The sequence below is a fragment of the Narcine bancroftii genome, chromosome 1, assembly GCF_036971445.1.
Source record: "Narcine bancroftii isolate sNarBan1 chromosome 1, sNarBan1.hap1, whole genome shotgun sequence".
In the NCBI taxonomy this organism is placed as follows: Eukaryota; Metazoa; Chordata; class Chondrichthyes; order Torpediniformes; family Narcinidae; genus Narcine; species Narcine bancroftii.
The window spans coordinates 165,421,332-165,438,272 of record NC_091469.1 but is presented as its reverse complement, the minus strand read 5'-3'; the positions used below and the strand labels follow the sequence as shown (position 1 = coordinate 165,438,272).

General features: G+C 49.2%; 1 protein-coding gene and 1 long non-coding RNA gene across 2 annotated transcripts in view; one reads left to right on the top strand and one right to left on the bottom strand.

Moving 5' to 3' along the window:
- Positions 1 to 16,941, top strand: part of LOC138746695 (uncharacterized) — a 246,045-nt gene that overhangs the window by 5,332 nt on the left and 223,772 nt on the right. The gene's annotated exons all lie outside the window — the stretch shown is intronic.
- Positions 1 to 16,941, bottom strand: part of LOC138746603 (excitatory amino acid transporter 1-like) — a 69,417-nt gene that overhangs the window by 41,293 nt on the left and 11,183 nt on the right. The window contains exons 4-7 of the mRNA XM_069904922.1: positions 9,906 to 10,201; positions 6,112 to 6,345; positions 3,122 to 3,316; positions 156 to 290 (exon numbers count right to left, since the gene is read on the bottom strand). Coding sequence (XP_069761023.1) covers positions 156 to 290; positions 3,122 to 3,316; positions 6,112 to 6,345; positions 9,906 to 10,201 — 860 coding nt within the window. The remainder of the gene's footprint in view (positions 1 to 155; positions 291 to 3,121; positions 3,317 to 6,111; positions 6,346 to 9,905; positions 10,202 to 16,941) is intronic.

Here is a 16,941-nt window from a genome sequence, read left to right as displayed (position 1 = left end):
TTACCCTTCCTGGTTTCCCCCTTCAGTTTTCCCTGCCACTTGGCCAAGTCCTTCTGCTTGGTAAGTACCAGTGCCTCCCCCATGCAGCCTGGTGCTGACATGAAGCCGCTGGGCCAAATGGTCTCCTGCCAGCAGCAATCCCTGGTCCGACTTACAGAAACCAATCCACTGCAATGATAAGACTGATGTCGTCCGTTGGAAGTCCCACTGATGACAGCACGATTACCATGGTAACGAGGCCTGCCTGGGGGATTCCGGCAGCACCGATGCTGGCGGCTGTGGCCGTGATGCTGGTTCAAGGAAAAAGCAACAGTATTAAGCAGTGGGAGAAAGACGAGCCACCTCTCGTACCCCATCAGAACCGACACCAGCCCACACAATGTATTCTCGGGCAGAGAGGACAGGAAGGGTGGGGATGAGCCAGGCCTGGATAACTCAGCAGATAATGTGTTCCGAGTCACCAGGGCGAGTGAGGAACTGGACACAGCACCAGGAGACACACAGATTGAAGATGTTGTGCACAGCAAAGGAGGCTCTCACAGGAGGATTTGGACCAGCTGGAAAAATGACAGAAGGAGCTTCCTTGCCACACTGTTCTTCATACATGAGATGACCTCCTACTTGCATAGTTGATGTGGAGAAAGGCCTGTTACATCTCTCGTCTGTTCTGTGTGGCCCACTCACAATCCCACTGATGACCTGACTTCCCCCTGCTGCTGTAATTACTGTCCTCCAGTCTGACCCCTCACCTGTGGCCAGCGAAAATCAAAACATCTCTGTGAACACCCTAGCAAACTCTTCTACTCCTTCGTTGCATCATGTTTAGGAAACAGGAAACAGGAAGGGCTCATCAGAAGTATATGGTAGTCAGGAAGGAACGTACGAAAGGACTTGGGAGAGCTCAAACAGGGTATGAGAAGGCCTTGGCAGGCAAGGTGTTCTATGCATACATGAGGAACAGAAGGATGACGAAAATGAAGGTGGGGCCACTTAAGGATAAAAGAGGCAATGTGTGCCTGGAGGTTGAGGAGGTCCTGAAGGACCTTGGTCAAGGTGAAGTCAGTGTAGAACAAATTTATGTGCTGGAGCATGTTGAGGTTAGGAAAGAGGAAGGGCCAATTTCTTCAAAACATTAAGTTTGATAAGACCCTGGCACCAGATGCCGATTCTCCAGGTTACAACAGGAAGCAAGGAAAGAGAATGCTGGGGCATTGGCAGGGATCTTTGCATCCTCCCTAACCACAGGAGAGGAGCTGGAGGATGAGGCTTGCATCAGTGGGCTGTAAACTATTGGAGACGATTCTTAAGAATAGGATCTATGAGCATTTGGAGAAATCCAGGCTACTCAAGGATAGTCAGCATGGCATGAAGGGAAGGTCGTGCCTCATGAGCCTAATTGAGGTTTTTGAGGAGGTAACAAAAGAAATTGATGAGGGTCTGAGGTAGATGTTGTCTACATGGATTTGACAAAGTTCCCCATGGGAGACTTGTCCAGATAATCATGAGGCGCGGGATCCATGGAACCTCGGCCGTGTGGATTCAGAATTAGCTTGCCTGCAGAAAGCAGAGGGTAGTAGTAGATGGAACATATTCTGCCTGGATGTCGGTGACTAGTGGAGTTCCACAGGGATCTATTCTGGGACCCCGCTCTGTGATTCTCATGAATGACCTCGATGAAGACTTAAAAGGATGGGTCAGTAAGTTTGTCAAAGTGTTGTGGATAGTGTTGAAGGTGGCTGGAGGTTACAACAGGATATAGATAGGTGTGGGATGGTGCATTTTGGAAGGTCAAACTTGGAATATTGTGTTCAATTCTGGTCACCTCGATACAGGAAGGATGTGGAAGCTTCGGAGAAGGGGCAGAGGAGATTCACCAGGATGTTCCCTGGATTGGAAAATAAGTCTCATGAGGCAAGGTCAGCAGAGCTGGGACATTTCTCTTTGGAGCGAAGAAGGAGGAGAGGAGACTGGATCGAAGTCTACAAGGTTATGAGAGGCAGAGATAGGGTGGACAACCAGCACCTGTTTCCCAGGAGGGCGTAGCAAACACCAGAGACCAGAAGGGAGGGAAGTTTAAGGGAGACATCAGGGGTAAGTGTTTAATGCAGTGAATAGTCACTGCTGAGGGGTGGTGGTGGAAGCAGGTACAATAGGTGCATTTAAAAGACTCAGACAGGCACATGATGCAGGTAAAGTGAAAGGTTCTGGTGTAAGGTTGGGAAGGTTTAGATTGTTGAGTAGGTTTATATAGGTTGGTAGAACAGCATGGGGCGAAGGGCCTATGCTGTGCTGGAATGTTAGGTTTTTTCCATGGCTGGGAGACATCTCATCTGGACCTGGGTATTTATCCTGATCAGTCATTTCCAATCTCCTGCTGTTCTGATGAGAATCTGCACTGGAATTCCATTGTCCACTCCCTGAATTCCATAATCAACTCAATTCAGCTTGATTCCTCCAAAATGTCCTCCAATACCAGGGGTACCATCAACATCCACAACTCCACTAACTGGAGATCTCCCAGACCCCTGATCCCACCATACTGGGGATATCCACACCTTCCACCATCTGGAGATCCCACAGACCCTGGATCCCACTGTACGTGGACAGGCCACTGATTCCCAATTATTGGGAATTCCAGGAGTCAGTAATAGTTACAGAGACAAAGCAGGTCCTTCTTCCCAAAGTGTCCTTCAGCCAAGCTGTCAAACCAAGCTACACCCACTCACCAGTCTTCATCCCATGTCCCTCTAAACCTTTCCTTTCCACATACATGTCTAAACATCTTTTAATTGCTAAAATTGCCTCTACTGCCCTCCGACAGCTTTTCTATCAGCTCACGACATTTTATGTGAAGATGCTACACCTCTGGTGCCCATGAAATATGCCCCCTCTCTCCTGTAGTTTTAGACATGTTCACCATGATCATCAACTCCCAATGCTCCTTGGGAGTTTATAAACCTCCACACATTCCCACCTCGGCTTCCAACACCACAGGGAGAAATCCAAGCCTATCCACCTCGTCACATCATTCAGGCCCCGATGCCAGGGAATGTTCCAGAATTTCCCAGTAGACTTACCACCTCTCAACAGCTGAGATGGGGTTGAAATATGAATAATGTACCTGATGGTGAGGATTTGTCCAAAGTTGAGATCCAGGTTATTAATCTGGGCGATGAAGATCGCAGCGAGGGCCTCATACAGGGCAGTGCCGTCCATGTTAATGGTTGCGCCCACCGGCAACACAAATCTGGTCACTCTCTTGTCCAGGCCAATTTTATCCTCCAGGCACCGGAATGTGATGGGCAGAGTGGCAGAGCTGGAGAGGAGCAGTCAGTATGTCAGGCCAGTGACGGAGGTCACCCACTCCCAAACCCATCACTCTGTCACCCAACACCTACACCCACCCACACCCACATCCATACCCCACGTCACCCTCACCCACATCACCCACATCACCCAGGTCATCCACACCCATTGCCCCATCACACATCAACCACACCCACATCCATCACCCATCACCCACACTCATCACCCACACCCTCACCCATGTCACCCACATCACCCATAACTATCACCCATGTCACCCATCACCCACACCCATCACCCCACATCACCCATCACCCATGTCACCCACATAACCCATCACCCACAACTATCACCAACGTCACCCATCACCCACACCCTCACCCACAGCCATGACACCCACACCCATCACCCATGTCACCCATCACCCACATCACCCTCACCACACTCATCACCCACACCCATCACCCACATCACCCCCAACCATCACCCACATCACCCACAACCATCACCCACGTCACCCACAACCATCAGCCATGTCACCCTCACCCATCACCCACATCATTACCCACATCACCCATCACGCACACCCATCACCCACGTCACCCTCACCCATGTCACTCTCATTACCCATCACCCACACCCATATCACCCACACCCACATCACCCATATCACCCACATCACCCATCACCCACAACCATCACCCACATCACCCATCACCCACGACATCCACACCCATCACCCATGTTATCCATCACCCACATCACCCATCACCCACATCACCCATCACCCATGTCACCCATCATCTACGTCACCCATGTCACCCTCACCCATATCATACTCACCCACACCCATCACCCACACAAATCATGCATCACCCACATCACCCATAACCATCACCCACGTCACCCATCACCCACATCACCAACATCACCCATGTCACCCACACCATTACCACACCACCCATCACCCACACCCATCACCCACGTCACCCTCACCCATGTCACCCACATTACCCATCACCCACACCACCCACACCCACATCACCCACATCACCCACACCCACATCACCCATCACCCATGTCACCCACAACCATCACCCACATCACCCAACACCCACTCCCTAACCCGCACCCACAATACCCACACCCATCACCCATGTTATCCATCACCCACATCACCCATCACCCACACTGTTACCCACACCCACGACACCCACACCCATCACCCATGTCACCCATCACCTACATCACCCATGTCACCCTCACCCATATCATCCTCACCCACACCCATCACCCACATACATCACGCATCACCCACATCACCCATCACCCACACCCTCACCCACACCCATCACCCATGTCACCCATGTCACCCACATCACCCCTCATGTTCCCCCTAAACTTTTCCCCTTTCACCCTTAACCCATGTCCTCTGGTTTGATTCTCACTCACCCTCAGTGGAAAAAGCCGACCTACATTTACTCTGTCTGTCCCCTTCAAAATCTTAAATACCTCAATCAAATCTCCTCTCATTCTTCTCCGCTCCATGGAATAAAGTCCTAACCTGTTTAACCTTTCCCTGTAACTTAGTTCCTGAAGTCCAGGCCACATCCAGTAAATCTTCTCTGCACTCTATCTTATTGCTATCTTTCCTGTAGTTCAGTGACCAAAACTGCAGACAATCCTTCAAATTTGGCCTCACCAATGTCTTAGACACTTTACCATAACATCCCAACTCCTGGACTCAATACTTTGATCTATAAAGGCCAATATACCAAAAGCTCTCTTTACAACCCCATCCACCTATGATACCACTTTCAGGAATTATATATCTGTATTTCCAGATCCCTCTGTTCTACCGCACTCCTCAGTGCCCGACCATTCACCGTGTACGTCCTTTCTTCGTTTGTTCTTCCAAAATGCAACACCTCATACTTATCTGCATTAAATTCCATCGGCCATTTTCCAGCCCATTTTTCTAGCTGGTCCAGATCCCTCTGCAACCTTTGAAAACCTTCTTCACTGTCCACAACGTCTCCAATCTTAGTGTCATCTGCAAACTTGCTGATCCAATTTACCACATTATCATCCAGATCATTGATATAGATGACAAACAACAATGGTCCCAGCACCGATCCCTGAGGTGCCTCTAGTCACAGGCCTCCAGTCTGAGAAGCATCATCCACCTCTAATCTCTGGCTTCTCCTGTCCAGCCATTGTCCAATCCAGTTCACTACTTCACCATGAAAACTGAGCGCCTGAACCTTCCTGACTAATCTCCCATGTGGGGCCTTACTAACGCCCAAGTTGACAGCATCCACGGCCTTTCCAGCATTCACATGTAAAGTATAGCTTTGCTTAGAAGGACCGTTTGGGGTCCGATGGTGGTGAGGGAGGTGTGAGCTCAAGTAAGTGTAAATGCATCAAAAACCACTGCTGATGTAACGGCAGCACTGTCACTGGTGTGGACCCTGGAGATGGGGAGCAGAGACACAGTGGTGCTCAGCAGGGTCCTACTGGCTGGTCTTCAGGTTGATGGCTCTGTATGGGCTTTAAAAGGCCTATTAAATGAGCAGACGGTGTTTTCTTTTAAATCTGACAAACCACAGGGTCAGTAACCTCCCTCACCCCCCTACTCTCTTACCCCCCCTACTCCCTCACCTCCCACCCCACACCTCCCCACCCACCCCTACATCCCTCCACATCCCCTCACCTCCTACCTTCCCACCCCCATCACCCTGTTCCAGATGTGGGATCCTGCTGTTCCCTCACAGAGCACAGGGTGGGCTCCTGGTGTACACTCACCTGGACGAGGTGCCGAGAGCGGTGACCAGGGCTTGGACCAGGCCACCAATGAAGGCGAAGGGGTTCTTGCGGGTGACGCAGAAGTAGAGGCTGGGCAGGACTACCAGGGCATGGACGAAGAGGCCAATAATGACGGTCACTGTGTACATGCCCAACTGCCCTCCCACCACACTCATGTCCTCCATCTCCACAATCTTCCCTGCTATCAAGAACAGGATGCCCAGCGGAGCGTACCTGCAGTAGGGAGGGAGGAGGAGGGGGAGGGGAGAGAGGGGAGGGAGGGGGAGGAGGGAGGAGAGGGAGGGAAGGGAGGAGGGAAGGAAGGAGCAGCAGCCTGTCACTGGGACATGGTCCATCCACACCCATGGACCCCACACTCACACACACACACGCACGCATACATGTCACACACCTGTTACATTCTAAATGTAATATTATGTGATAATAATGGATCCTCTACTTTCATGTCTCACACACACACCCCCACCCACCCAGCAGTGAAGGAGAAAGACCAAAAAAGGGCCCTGAGATGTGGAGTATCACTGTGAACATGAGAAAGGAGGATGAGGAGGGAGAGGAAAGCAGTTTTCAGGGATAGGGAGGGAATTTGCACTGGAATCGGGAAGTACAAAATCCGTACTTAACATCAGTGATTCCCAGGGTGAAGGACTTGGACAGTGAGAGGTGCATAATTTGGAAAATGGTCCAATGTTGGGCCATTTTGAGACCAAGTGGTAATGTTGGCATGTGGGGGAGCATTGAGGTGGGCATTCTCAGGGCCTGATGGGGTGTGTCCCCAGTTATTGAGGGAGGCAAGAGAGGAGATTGCTGGGGCCTTTTCAAAGATCTTTGCATCTTTATTGGGAACTGGAGAGAGTCCCAGAGGACAGATCTCAGAGAACAGGAGGGGGTCCATGAGGATTGGAGGGGGTCACAGAAGACTGGCGGAGGTACCAGAGGAAAGGAGGGGGTCCCAGAGGACAGAAGGGAGTTGCAGAGAACAGGAGGGGGTCCCAGAGGACAAGAATGCAGCTGACATACCTTGCATCAAGAAAGGAAAAAGTCTACCATATTTGCTCGTGTAATCGTTAAATTTTTGGACCACTTTTTCGGGCCAAAAAAGGTCGCCTTTTACACGGAGTCAAACTTTTGGGTTTTGTGAGTACCTGCGGGGTGACGGGAGTTCGGACAGCGGGTGGTCGGGATGACAGGAGCAGGTGATCGGGGTGTCGGGAGCTCAGATGGACGGGTAGTCTGGGTGATGGGAGCTGGACGGACGGGTGGTCAGGGCATTGGCAGCTTGGACAGATGGGTGGTCGGGGCATTGGGAGCTCAGATGGACAGATGGTTGGGGCATTTTGGGAGCTCAGGCAGACAGGTGGTTGGGGCGTTGGGAGTTCAGACGGACGGGTAGTCTGGGTGATGGGAGCTGGATGGATGGGTGTTCGGTGTGTAGGGAGCTCAGAGGAATGGGTGGTCAGGGCATTGGGAGCTCGGACGGACGGGTGGTCAGGGCGTTGGGAGTTCGGACGGACAGATGGTCAGGGCTAAGGCAGCTCAGTCGGACGGGTGGTTAGGGTGATGGGAGCTCGGATGGACAAGTGGTCGGGGTGATGGGAGTTCGGGTGGACGGGTGGTCAGGATGACAGGAGCTTGGACGGATGGTGGTCATGGCGTTGGGAGCTCAGACGGACAGATGGTCAGGGCTTAGGGATCTCAGATGGATGGGTGGTTGGGGTGTTGAGAACTCAGGGATGGGTGGTCAAGGTAATGGGAGCTCAGGTGGATGGGTGGTTGGGGTGATGGGAGCTCGGACAGACGGTGGTAAGGGCATTGGGAGCTTAGACAGACGGGTGGTCAGGCTGATGGGAGTTTGGGCAGATGGGTGGTTGGGGTGATGGGAGCTCAGACGGACGGGTTGGTCAGAGTGATGGGAGCTCGGGGTAATGGGAGCTCGGATGGACAGGTGGTCAGGGCACTAGGAGCTCAGACAGACAGGTGGTCGGCGTGATGGGAGCTCGGACGGAGGGTGGTTAGGGTGACGGGAGATTGGATGGATGAGTGGTCGGGGTGTCAGGTGATCAGTGTGTCTGGAGCTCGGACGGAGGGTGGTCAGGGTGATGGGAGATTCAACAGATGAGTGGTCGGGGTGTCGGGTGGTCAGGGTGTCGGGAGCTTGGACGAACGGATGGTCGGGGTGATGGGAGCTCGGATGGCAGGATGTCAGGGTGACGGGAGCTTGGATGGCGGGTGGTCAGGGCATTGGGAGCTCGGATGGATGGGTGGTCAGGGTGATGGGAGCTCGGATGGCAGGAGGTTAGGGTGATGGGAGCTCAGGTGACGATTAGTCAGTGTGATGGGAACTCGGACCGAGGGTGGTCAGGTTGACGGGAGATTGGATGGATGAGGGATCGGGGTGTCGGGAGTTCGGACGGATGGGTGGTCAGAGTGACGGGAGCTCGGATGGCTGGAGGTTGGGGTGACGGGAGCTCAGATGGTGGGTGGTTGGGGCAAGGATCCACAGTCAGCAGCTTAGCCGTGCAACAGTCGGAGCCAAAAATAGGGGATAATACTTTCACATGGTCAGACAAAGACAGCTGATCTTTGGGCTAAGAATTGGGGAGGGGGGGTTGATGATTACACATGTATCTATGGACAGTACAGACATGGTAGCCCAGTGAGCCTCACATCTGTGGTAGGGAAACTATTGGTGAGGACATTTGGAAACACATGGTCAGATGAGGGACATTCAACATGGTTTTGCGAGGGGCAGCTCTTGTCTCACTAAAAAGTTTTCCAGGAAATATGAAGGTGGTTTATGAGGTCAGGGCAATGGATGTTGTCCATGTGGATCTTGGGAAGGTGTTTGACAAGGTTTATCACAGTGGCCTCATCCAGAAGGTACATGTCCCCATTGAGTTGATAATTTGGAATTGGCTGGCCCATGGAAGCCGGAGGGTTGGTGGGAGGGCTTCCTGAAGGCTAGCGAGTCTGTGGCCAGTGGTGTTCGGCCTGGATCAGTGTCAAGATTCTGTTGTTTGAGACACTAAATGTGAGTGGGATGAAAGGTTTGAGGGTGAGTTATTAAATTTGCAGGTGAGACAATGATTGGTGGAGTTGTGGGCCGTGTAGAGATCTAGGCAGATTGGGTTTCATCTGGACCGGTGGGAGGTGTTGGCCTTGGGGAGGCCAAATGTAAAAGGCCAGTATAGAGATAATGGGAGGGCTCTTACAGGCATTGATGAACAGAGGGATGTGGACAGGCTGGTGAAGAAGTCGTTTCGTTGGCTTGGCTTGATTGGGCACGCACTACGTTGCACCATATAACCATTGGACTCTCCTGGGAAAACTGTGTGCAATTCTGGGGTCACCACAGGGCAGGAAGGATGTGGCAGGAAGGATGTGGTAGCTTTGGAAAGGGTGCAGAGAGGTTTAGCAGGGTGTTCCCTGCTTTAGAGGGGTCGGAGTTATGGTAGAGACAGGACAAACTGAGGTTTTTTTTCTCTCGAGCGTCAGAGGTTGAGCGAGGTTTATAAAATTATGGGAGGCATTGATAGGGTAGACAGCAGAACCTTTCTCCCTGGGGTAAATTGTCACTCACTGGAGGATGTGTGTTTACGGTGGGTGGGGAGTGGGGAGATGTTTTCTTTACACAGAGACTGGTCGGTGCTAGAAGTGCTGCCAGGGTTAGATACAGGATGATTCTGGATTGAATGTGGGGAACAGGAGGGTTCGACTTGGTTTGCATTAATTTGGGTGATGATCCGTTCCATGTAACCAGGATAACTTTGTACCATGAGACCACAGCCACCAAACGCAGAATTGCCTCATTCAAACAGTTGAAAAATTCTCCCAGCGCTCTTCCCTCTTCCTTCATCGCTCCAATCACAAGCCCGAAGCTCATGGAGAACACGACAAGCCCCAGGGCATTGACGGAGTTGACAGAGCCTGGCAACGGCAGCATCTTGTCGGTGGATTCCTGAAGCAACTGCACTGCTCGGGTCACGTTGCTGAACACCACAGCTGGGCTCACGGTCCCGTTCTCCACAGGATCCACGGGAACCTTCCTCGTACCATAGACGGTTTTAAACTGGAAGAAAATAACAAGGAAAGCTATGGACAAGGGATAAGGGTGGGAAAAATGGGAAAATTTTTCATTGGAGTGAAATGCGACAGTCTGCAGACACTGTTATTGTAGTGAAACGTAAGAAGAAATGCTGGAGGAACTCAGCCAGTCTCTATTGGGGGTAAAGATATAGAACCAACGTTTTGGGCCTGAGCCCTTCCTCAAGGATTAAGCAGAGAACAGGAAGGCATCAGAATAGAGACTGAAGACTGACCGGGGAAGGGGTCCAGACCAACAAAAGGTGTTAAATAGATAAGAGAAGGGGTGAGAACTAATTTTGGCTCAGTGAAAGGAGATGGAGGGAAAATGGAAGAGAGAGAGAGAAAGAGAGTGCATGTGCGAGCTGGGGGAAAAGGCAACAGGGCAAAGGGGGGTTGAATGGAATCCAGAGATTGACATTAATGCCATCTGGTCGGAGGGAGCCCAGTCGGAAGATGAGGTGTTGTTCCTCCAGTTTACGGGTGGTCTCAGTCTGGCCATGCATGAGACCATGGACAGACATGTCTGCGAGGGAATGGGATGAGGTATTGAAATGGGCGGCCACTGGGAGACTCTCGCTATTGCGGCGGACAGAGCTGAGTTTTTTAAGGAAGAGACCAAAGAAATTGGTGAAGATATGGAGGTAGATGTCACGTATATGGATTTTAGGAAAGGCATTTGACAAGGTTGCCCCGTGCTAGATTCATTCAGAGAGACATGAGACACGTTGGTGTGTGGATTAAGAATTAACTTACACATAGGATCAGAGAGTAGTAGTAGACGGAAAGTATTCTGCCTGGAGCTTGATAACTCGTGGAGTTCCGCAGGGAGGATGGGTCAGTAGGTTTGTAGACAGCACAAAGGTTGGAGGTGCTTGGATGGTGTAGAAAGTTGTCATAGATTACAATGGGATATAGACAGGATGCAGAGTTACATAGGGAAGTGGCAGATGGAGTTCAGTCAGATGGGTACTTGGGAAGGTCAAAACTGAAGGCACCACATGGGTTAATGGAAAGATTCTTAACAGTCTGGAAGAACAGAGAGATCTTGGGGTCCAGAGCCATAGACCCCTCAAGTATGCATGTAATTTGAAAGGGTGGTTTAAAAGGCAGATGGTAGGGGAACTGAGTCAAGAGCCGTGAGTTGGGACACTGTTTTAAAGTTGTATGAAACATTGGTGAAGACAAATCTGCTCACCAATGCTATAGAACATTATAGCATTGAAACTGGACCCCTCAGACTTTCTAGTTCATGACAATCTTTTGCCTAGTTCCTCTGACCCAGTCCCTAGCCCTCCATCTCCCTCCCATTCATGTCCCTGCCCAAATTCTTCTTCAATGTTCAAATTGAGCCCACATTCACCACCTCAGCTGGCAGCTCGTTCCACACCCTCACCACTCTCTGTGTGAAGAAGTTCCCCTTTGTCTTCCCCCTAAACTTTTCCCCTTTCACCCTTAACCCATGTCCTCTGGTTTGTATCTCACCCACCCTCAGTGGAAAAACCCGATCTACATTTACTCTGTCTGTCCCCCTCATTACTTTAAATATCGAATCTCCCCTCATTCTTCTATGCTCCAGGGAATAAAGTCTTAACTTGTTTAATCTCTCCCTGTAACTCAGTTCCTGAAGTCTGGGCAACATCCTAGTAAATCTTCTCTGCACTCTCTCTATCTCATTGATATCTTTTCCTGTAGTTTGCTGACCAAAACTGCACACAATCCTCCAAATTTAGCCTCACCAATGTCTTATACAACTTTACCATAACATCCCAACTCCTGGTCTCAATACATTGATTTATGAAGCCAAGATGCCAAAAGCTCTCTTTCCAACCCTATCCACCTGTGATGCCACTTTCAGGGAATTATCTGTATTCCCAGATCCCTCTGTTCTACCCCACTCTTCACATCCTGGCCATTCACAGTGTATGTCCTTTCTTGGTTTGTCCTTCCAAAATGCAACACCTTACCCTTGTCTGCATTAAATTCCATCGGCCATTTTCCAGCCCATTTTTCCAGATCCCTCTGCAAACTTTGAAAACCTTCTTCACTGTCCACAACGTCTCCAATCTTAGTGTCACCTGCAAACTTGCTGATCCAATTTCCCACATTATCATCCAGGTCATTGATAGAGATGACAAACAACAATGGTCCCAGCTCCGATCCCTGAGGTGCCTCTAGTCACAGGCCTCCAGTCTGAGAAGCATCATCTACCACTATTCTCTGACTTCTCCCGTCCAGCTATTGTCAAATCCAGTTCACTACTTCACCATGAATACCTAGTGAGTGAACCTTCCTGACTAACCTCTGTGGGACCAACTACGCACAAAGTCATGCTGACTAATCAGTCCCTGGTTATTCAAATAACTGTATATCTGATCTCTTATAACAGCTTCCAATAATTTACCTACTACTGATGTCAGGCTCACCAGCCTATAATTTCCAGGGTTACTTTTGGCGCCTTTTATAAACAACAGGACAATGTGAACTCCCCTCCACTCCTCCAGCACCTCCCCCGTGGTTAAGGACATTTTAAATATTTCTCCCAGGGGCCCTGCAATTTCTACACTCACCTTCAAGGTCTGAGGGAATATCTTGTCAGTCCCTGGGGATTTATCTACCCTTATTTTCTTTAGGACAGAAAGCACTTCCTCCTCTATAATCTGTTCAGGTTCCATGACCTCACTGCTCATTTTCCTTACTTCCCTTGACCCTGTTCCCATTTTCTGAGTGAATACTGATGAAAAGAAAACGTTTAAGATCTTCCCCATCTCTTTTGGTTCCAGAAAAAGCCACCACTGATCTTCAAGGGGACCCATTTTGTCCCTTAATATCCTTTCACTCTTAATCTACCTGTAGAAACCCTGAGGATTTTCCGCCAAAGCAACATCATGTCTTTTCTTTTAACCTTCCTTATTTCTTTTGTGAGGATTTTTTTTGCATTTTTTATATCCTCAAGTACCTTGTTTGCTCTGTGTTGCCTATACATGTTATACACCTCTCTCTTCTTCTGAACCAGATCCCCAATATCCCTCGAAAACCAAGGTTCCCTCTGCCTGCTAACTTCACGTTTAATCCTGACAGGAACATACAAACTCTGTACTCTCAAACTTTCACCTTTCCCTCTCCTGAATGTCACCCATCTACCCTCCTCCTGCCCCTTATGTGTGACAGTGTCCCTGTAACTCCTGTCTATCACACCCTCTACCTCCTGAATGATCCGAAGTTCCTTCAACACCAGGTCCAATTCCTGAACTCGGCTTGTCAGGAGCTGCAGCCGGATGTGGTTCTTGCAGATGAAGCCATCATGGACACTGCCGACTTCCCTGATGACCCACATTCTGGAAGAGGAGCGTTCCCCTGACCTGGCTGCCATTCCCACTGGCTCATCTCCTCTGATTCTCCTTCTCAACAGGAGGTTTTTTCACATTTCTGATGGCGTCCACTAAATGTTTACCCTAAACTTCCCTTCCTTCACTTTGTAGACGTCCTCTGGTGTTTGCTGATCCTGCCCTATCTCTGCCTCTCATAATCTTGTCGACCTCTATCAAGTCTCCTCTCATCCTTCTATGCTCCAAAAAGAAAAGTCCCAGCTCTGCTAACCTTGCCTCATAAGACTTGTTTCCCAATCCAGGGAACATCCTAGTAAATCTCCTCTGCCACCTCTCCATTGCTTCCACATCCTTCTTGTAACAAGGTGACCAGAACTGAACATAATACTCCTGTACCCAGCCTTCTGGTTTGTCCTTCCAAAATGCATCACCTCACACTTATCCGGATTGAAATCCATCTGCCACTTCTCCACCCAACTCTGCATCCTGTCTATATCCTCTTGTCACCTTCGACAACCTTTAGCTCCATCCACAACTCCTCCAACCTTCGTATCATCTGCAAACTTACTGACCCATCATTCCACCTCTTCATTCAGGTCGTTTATAAAAATCACAAAGAGCAGGGGTCCCAGAACAGATCCCTGTGGCCCCTCCACTAGTCACTGACCTCCAGGCAGAATCCTTTTCTTCCACTACTACTCTCTGCTTTCTTCCTACAAGCCAATTATTTATCCACACAGAGAAGGTTGAACTGATCCCGAGCCTCATGACTTTCTGAAGGTCTTTCGTGGGAAATCTTGTCAAATGCCTTACTAAAATCCACATAGACCACATCTACCGACCAACTATCATCAATTTCTTTTGTTATCACCTCAAAAAACTCAGTCAGACTAATGAGGCTTGGGCTTCTCTTCAAAAAGCCCTGCTGACTATCCGTGAGTTGACTGGACTTCTCCAAATGCTCATAGATTCCATCCTTATAATCTTCTCCAATAGTTTCAACACCACTGCTGTCAGACTCACCTGTGTATAATTCCCAGGATTCTCATATTACCTTTTTTAAACAAGGGACTACATTTGTCGTTCTCCAATCCTCCGGCATCTCCTCTGAGATGAAGAGGATTCAAAGATTGTAGCCACTGCCCCAGCTATCTCATCTCTTCCTTCCCACAGCAGCCTGAGGTAGATTGCATCCATCTCTGGGGACTTATCAATCTTTATGTTTTTAAGAAGATCCAAAACTTCCTCGTCCTTAATCTCCATATTATCCAGCACACAGGCCTGTTCAATTCCCACCTCACCCTCTTCAAGGTCCTTTTCTCTTGTGAATACTGAAGCAAAGAATTCATTTGGGACGTCCCCAACCTCCTCCGCTTCCAAGCACACATTGCCTCCTTCATCCATTAGTGGCCCCACCTTCATTCTCATCAACCTTCTGTTCTTCACATATGCATAGAACACCCTGGCATTCTCCTTAATCCAACCTCTACCAAAGGCCTCCTCAAGTTCTCCTAAGTCTTTTCTTAAGCTCTTTCCTGCAAACATTTACTTCTCATGAGCCCTTCCTGTTTCCTACATCTAATTATATTTCCATCTTCCCCTACACATACTGTCTCAAATTCTTTGTCAGCCACAGTTCCCTTTTTCTACCCTAATGTTCCAGTGGGACAACCCTATCCTGAACTCAGCACAAGTGGTCCCTAACCTCCGCCACGTTACTTCTGTGCTTTCACCCATGAACATGTTTCCATTTTATCGTCGCTAGTTCCTGCCTCATCCCTTCATAATTCGCCCTTCCCCAATTAAACATGTACCCATTTTGTCCGCTTTTATCCTTATCCATAGCTCTGCTGAAGCAAAGGAAGTTGTGGTCGCTCTCACCACTGAGAGGTCCGCCCTCTGACCAGGTTAATTCCCCAGAATTAGATCCATATCTGATCCATATATTAGAGCCTATCTGTTGCTCCAGCTCTCAGCGGCTGTTGGGAACCCCATCCGAGTGATTGAACCATATATTATTTCTGATCTCTACTACGCTGTCTTGGTAGTTGACCCAGCATCTGAGTGCATCAGCTGGAAAGAGTCTCCTCACATCTGGAAAAGCATGCGGGAAGGTCTTGACACACAAACTTGTTGATGGCAGGTACAACAGCAAAATTGAGAGAGAAAATTTACTCAGATGTTGTCCGGACTCCAGAGACTGAGTTACAGGGAAAGGTTAAACAGGTTAGGACTTTATTCCCTGGAGCGCAGAAGAATGAGGGGAGATTTGATATTTAAAATTATGAGGGGGACAGACAGAGTAAATGTAGGTCGGCTTTGTCCACTGAGGGTGGGTGAAATACAAACCAGAGGACATGGGTTAAGGATGAAAGGGGAAAAGTTTTCACAAGATCAGAAGACAAAGGAACAGAAGCAGGCCACTCGGCCCATCAAGTCTGTTCCACAAATCTACACTAAGCTACTCTACACTAGTTCCAATTTCTGGCCTTTTTCCCATATCCCTTGATGCCCTCACTCATGAGATACTTGTCTATTTCTTGTTTAAATACTTCCAGTGATCTGGCTTCCACTGCTGTATGCGGCAGTGAGTTCCACAGATCCATGACCCTCTGGCTAAAGAAGTTCTTCTTGATCTCTGTTTTATATGGATAACCTCTAATTTTCAGACTATGACCCCCTTGTCCTCGATTCACCCACCAAGGGAAACATCTTACCCGCATCCACCCTATCTAAACCTTTCAAAATACGAAATGCCTCTACGAGATCTCCTCTCCTTCTCCTGTACTCCAATGAATACAACCCAAGAGCTGCCAAATGCTCTTCTTGCATTCCAGGAATCATCCTAGTAAATCTCCTCTGCACCCTCTCCAACAACATCACATCCTTTCTAAGACAGGGGGCCCGAAGCTGCACACAGTTCACCAAATGAGGTCTCCCCAGTGCCCCATAGAGCCTCATCAACACCTCTCTACTCTTGTACATTATTCCTCTTGAACTGAAGGCCAACAGAGCATTCGCTTTTTTCACGACCAATCCCACTTGGCCATTAACTTTCAGGTTTCCCTGCACGAGGACACCCAGGTCCCTTTGCACCTCCGAGGCCTGAATTTTCACCCCATCCAAATAGTATTCTGCCTGTTTGTTTCCACTGCTAAAGTGTACAACTGTACATTTCTCTATGTTAAATCTCATCTGCCATAATTTTGCCCAGTCTCCTAATCTGTCTACATCCTTCTGCAACTTTACGGTTTCTAATACATTTCCTACTCCGCCACCTATCTTGGTGTCATCTGCAAATTTGGCCACAAAACCATTTATACCACAATCCAGATCATTAATATAAATTTTAAACAGTAGCGACCCCAAGACCGACCCCTGCGGAACACCACTAGTT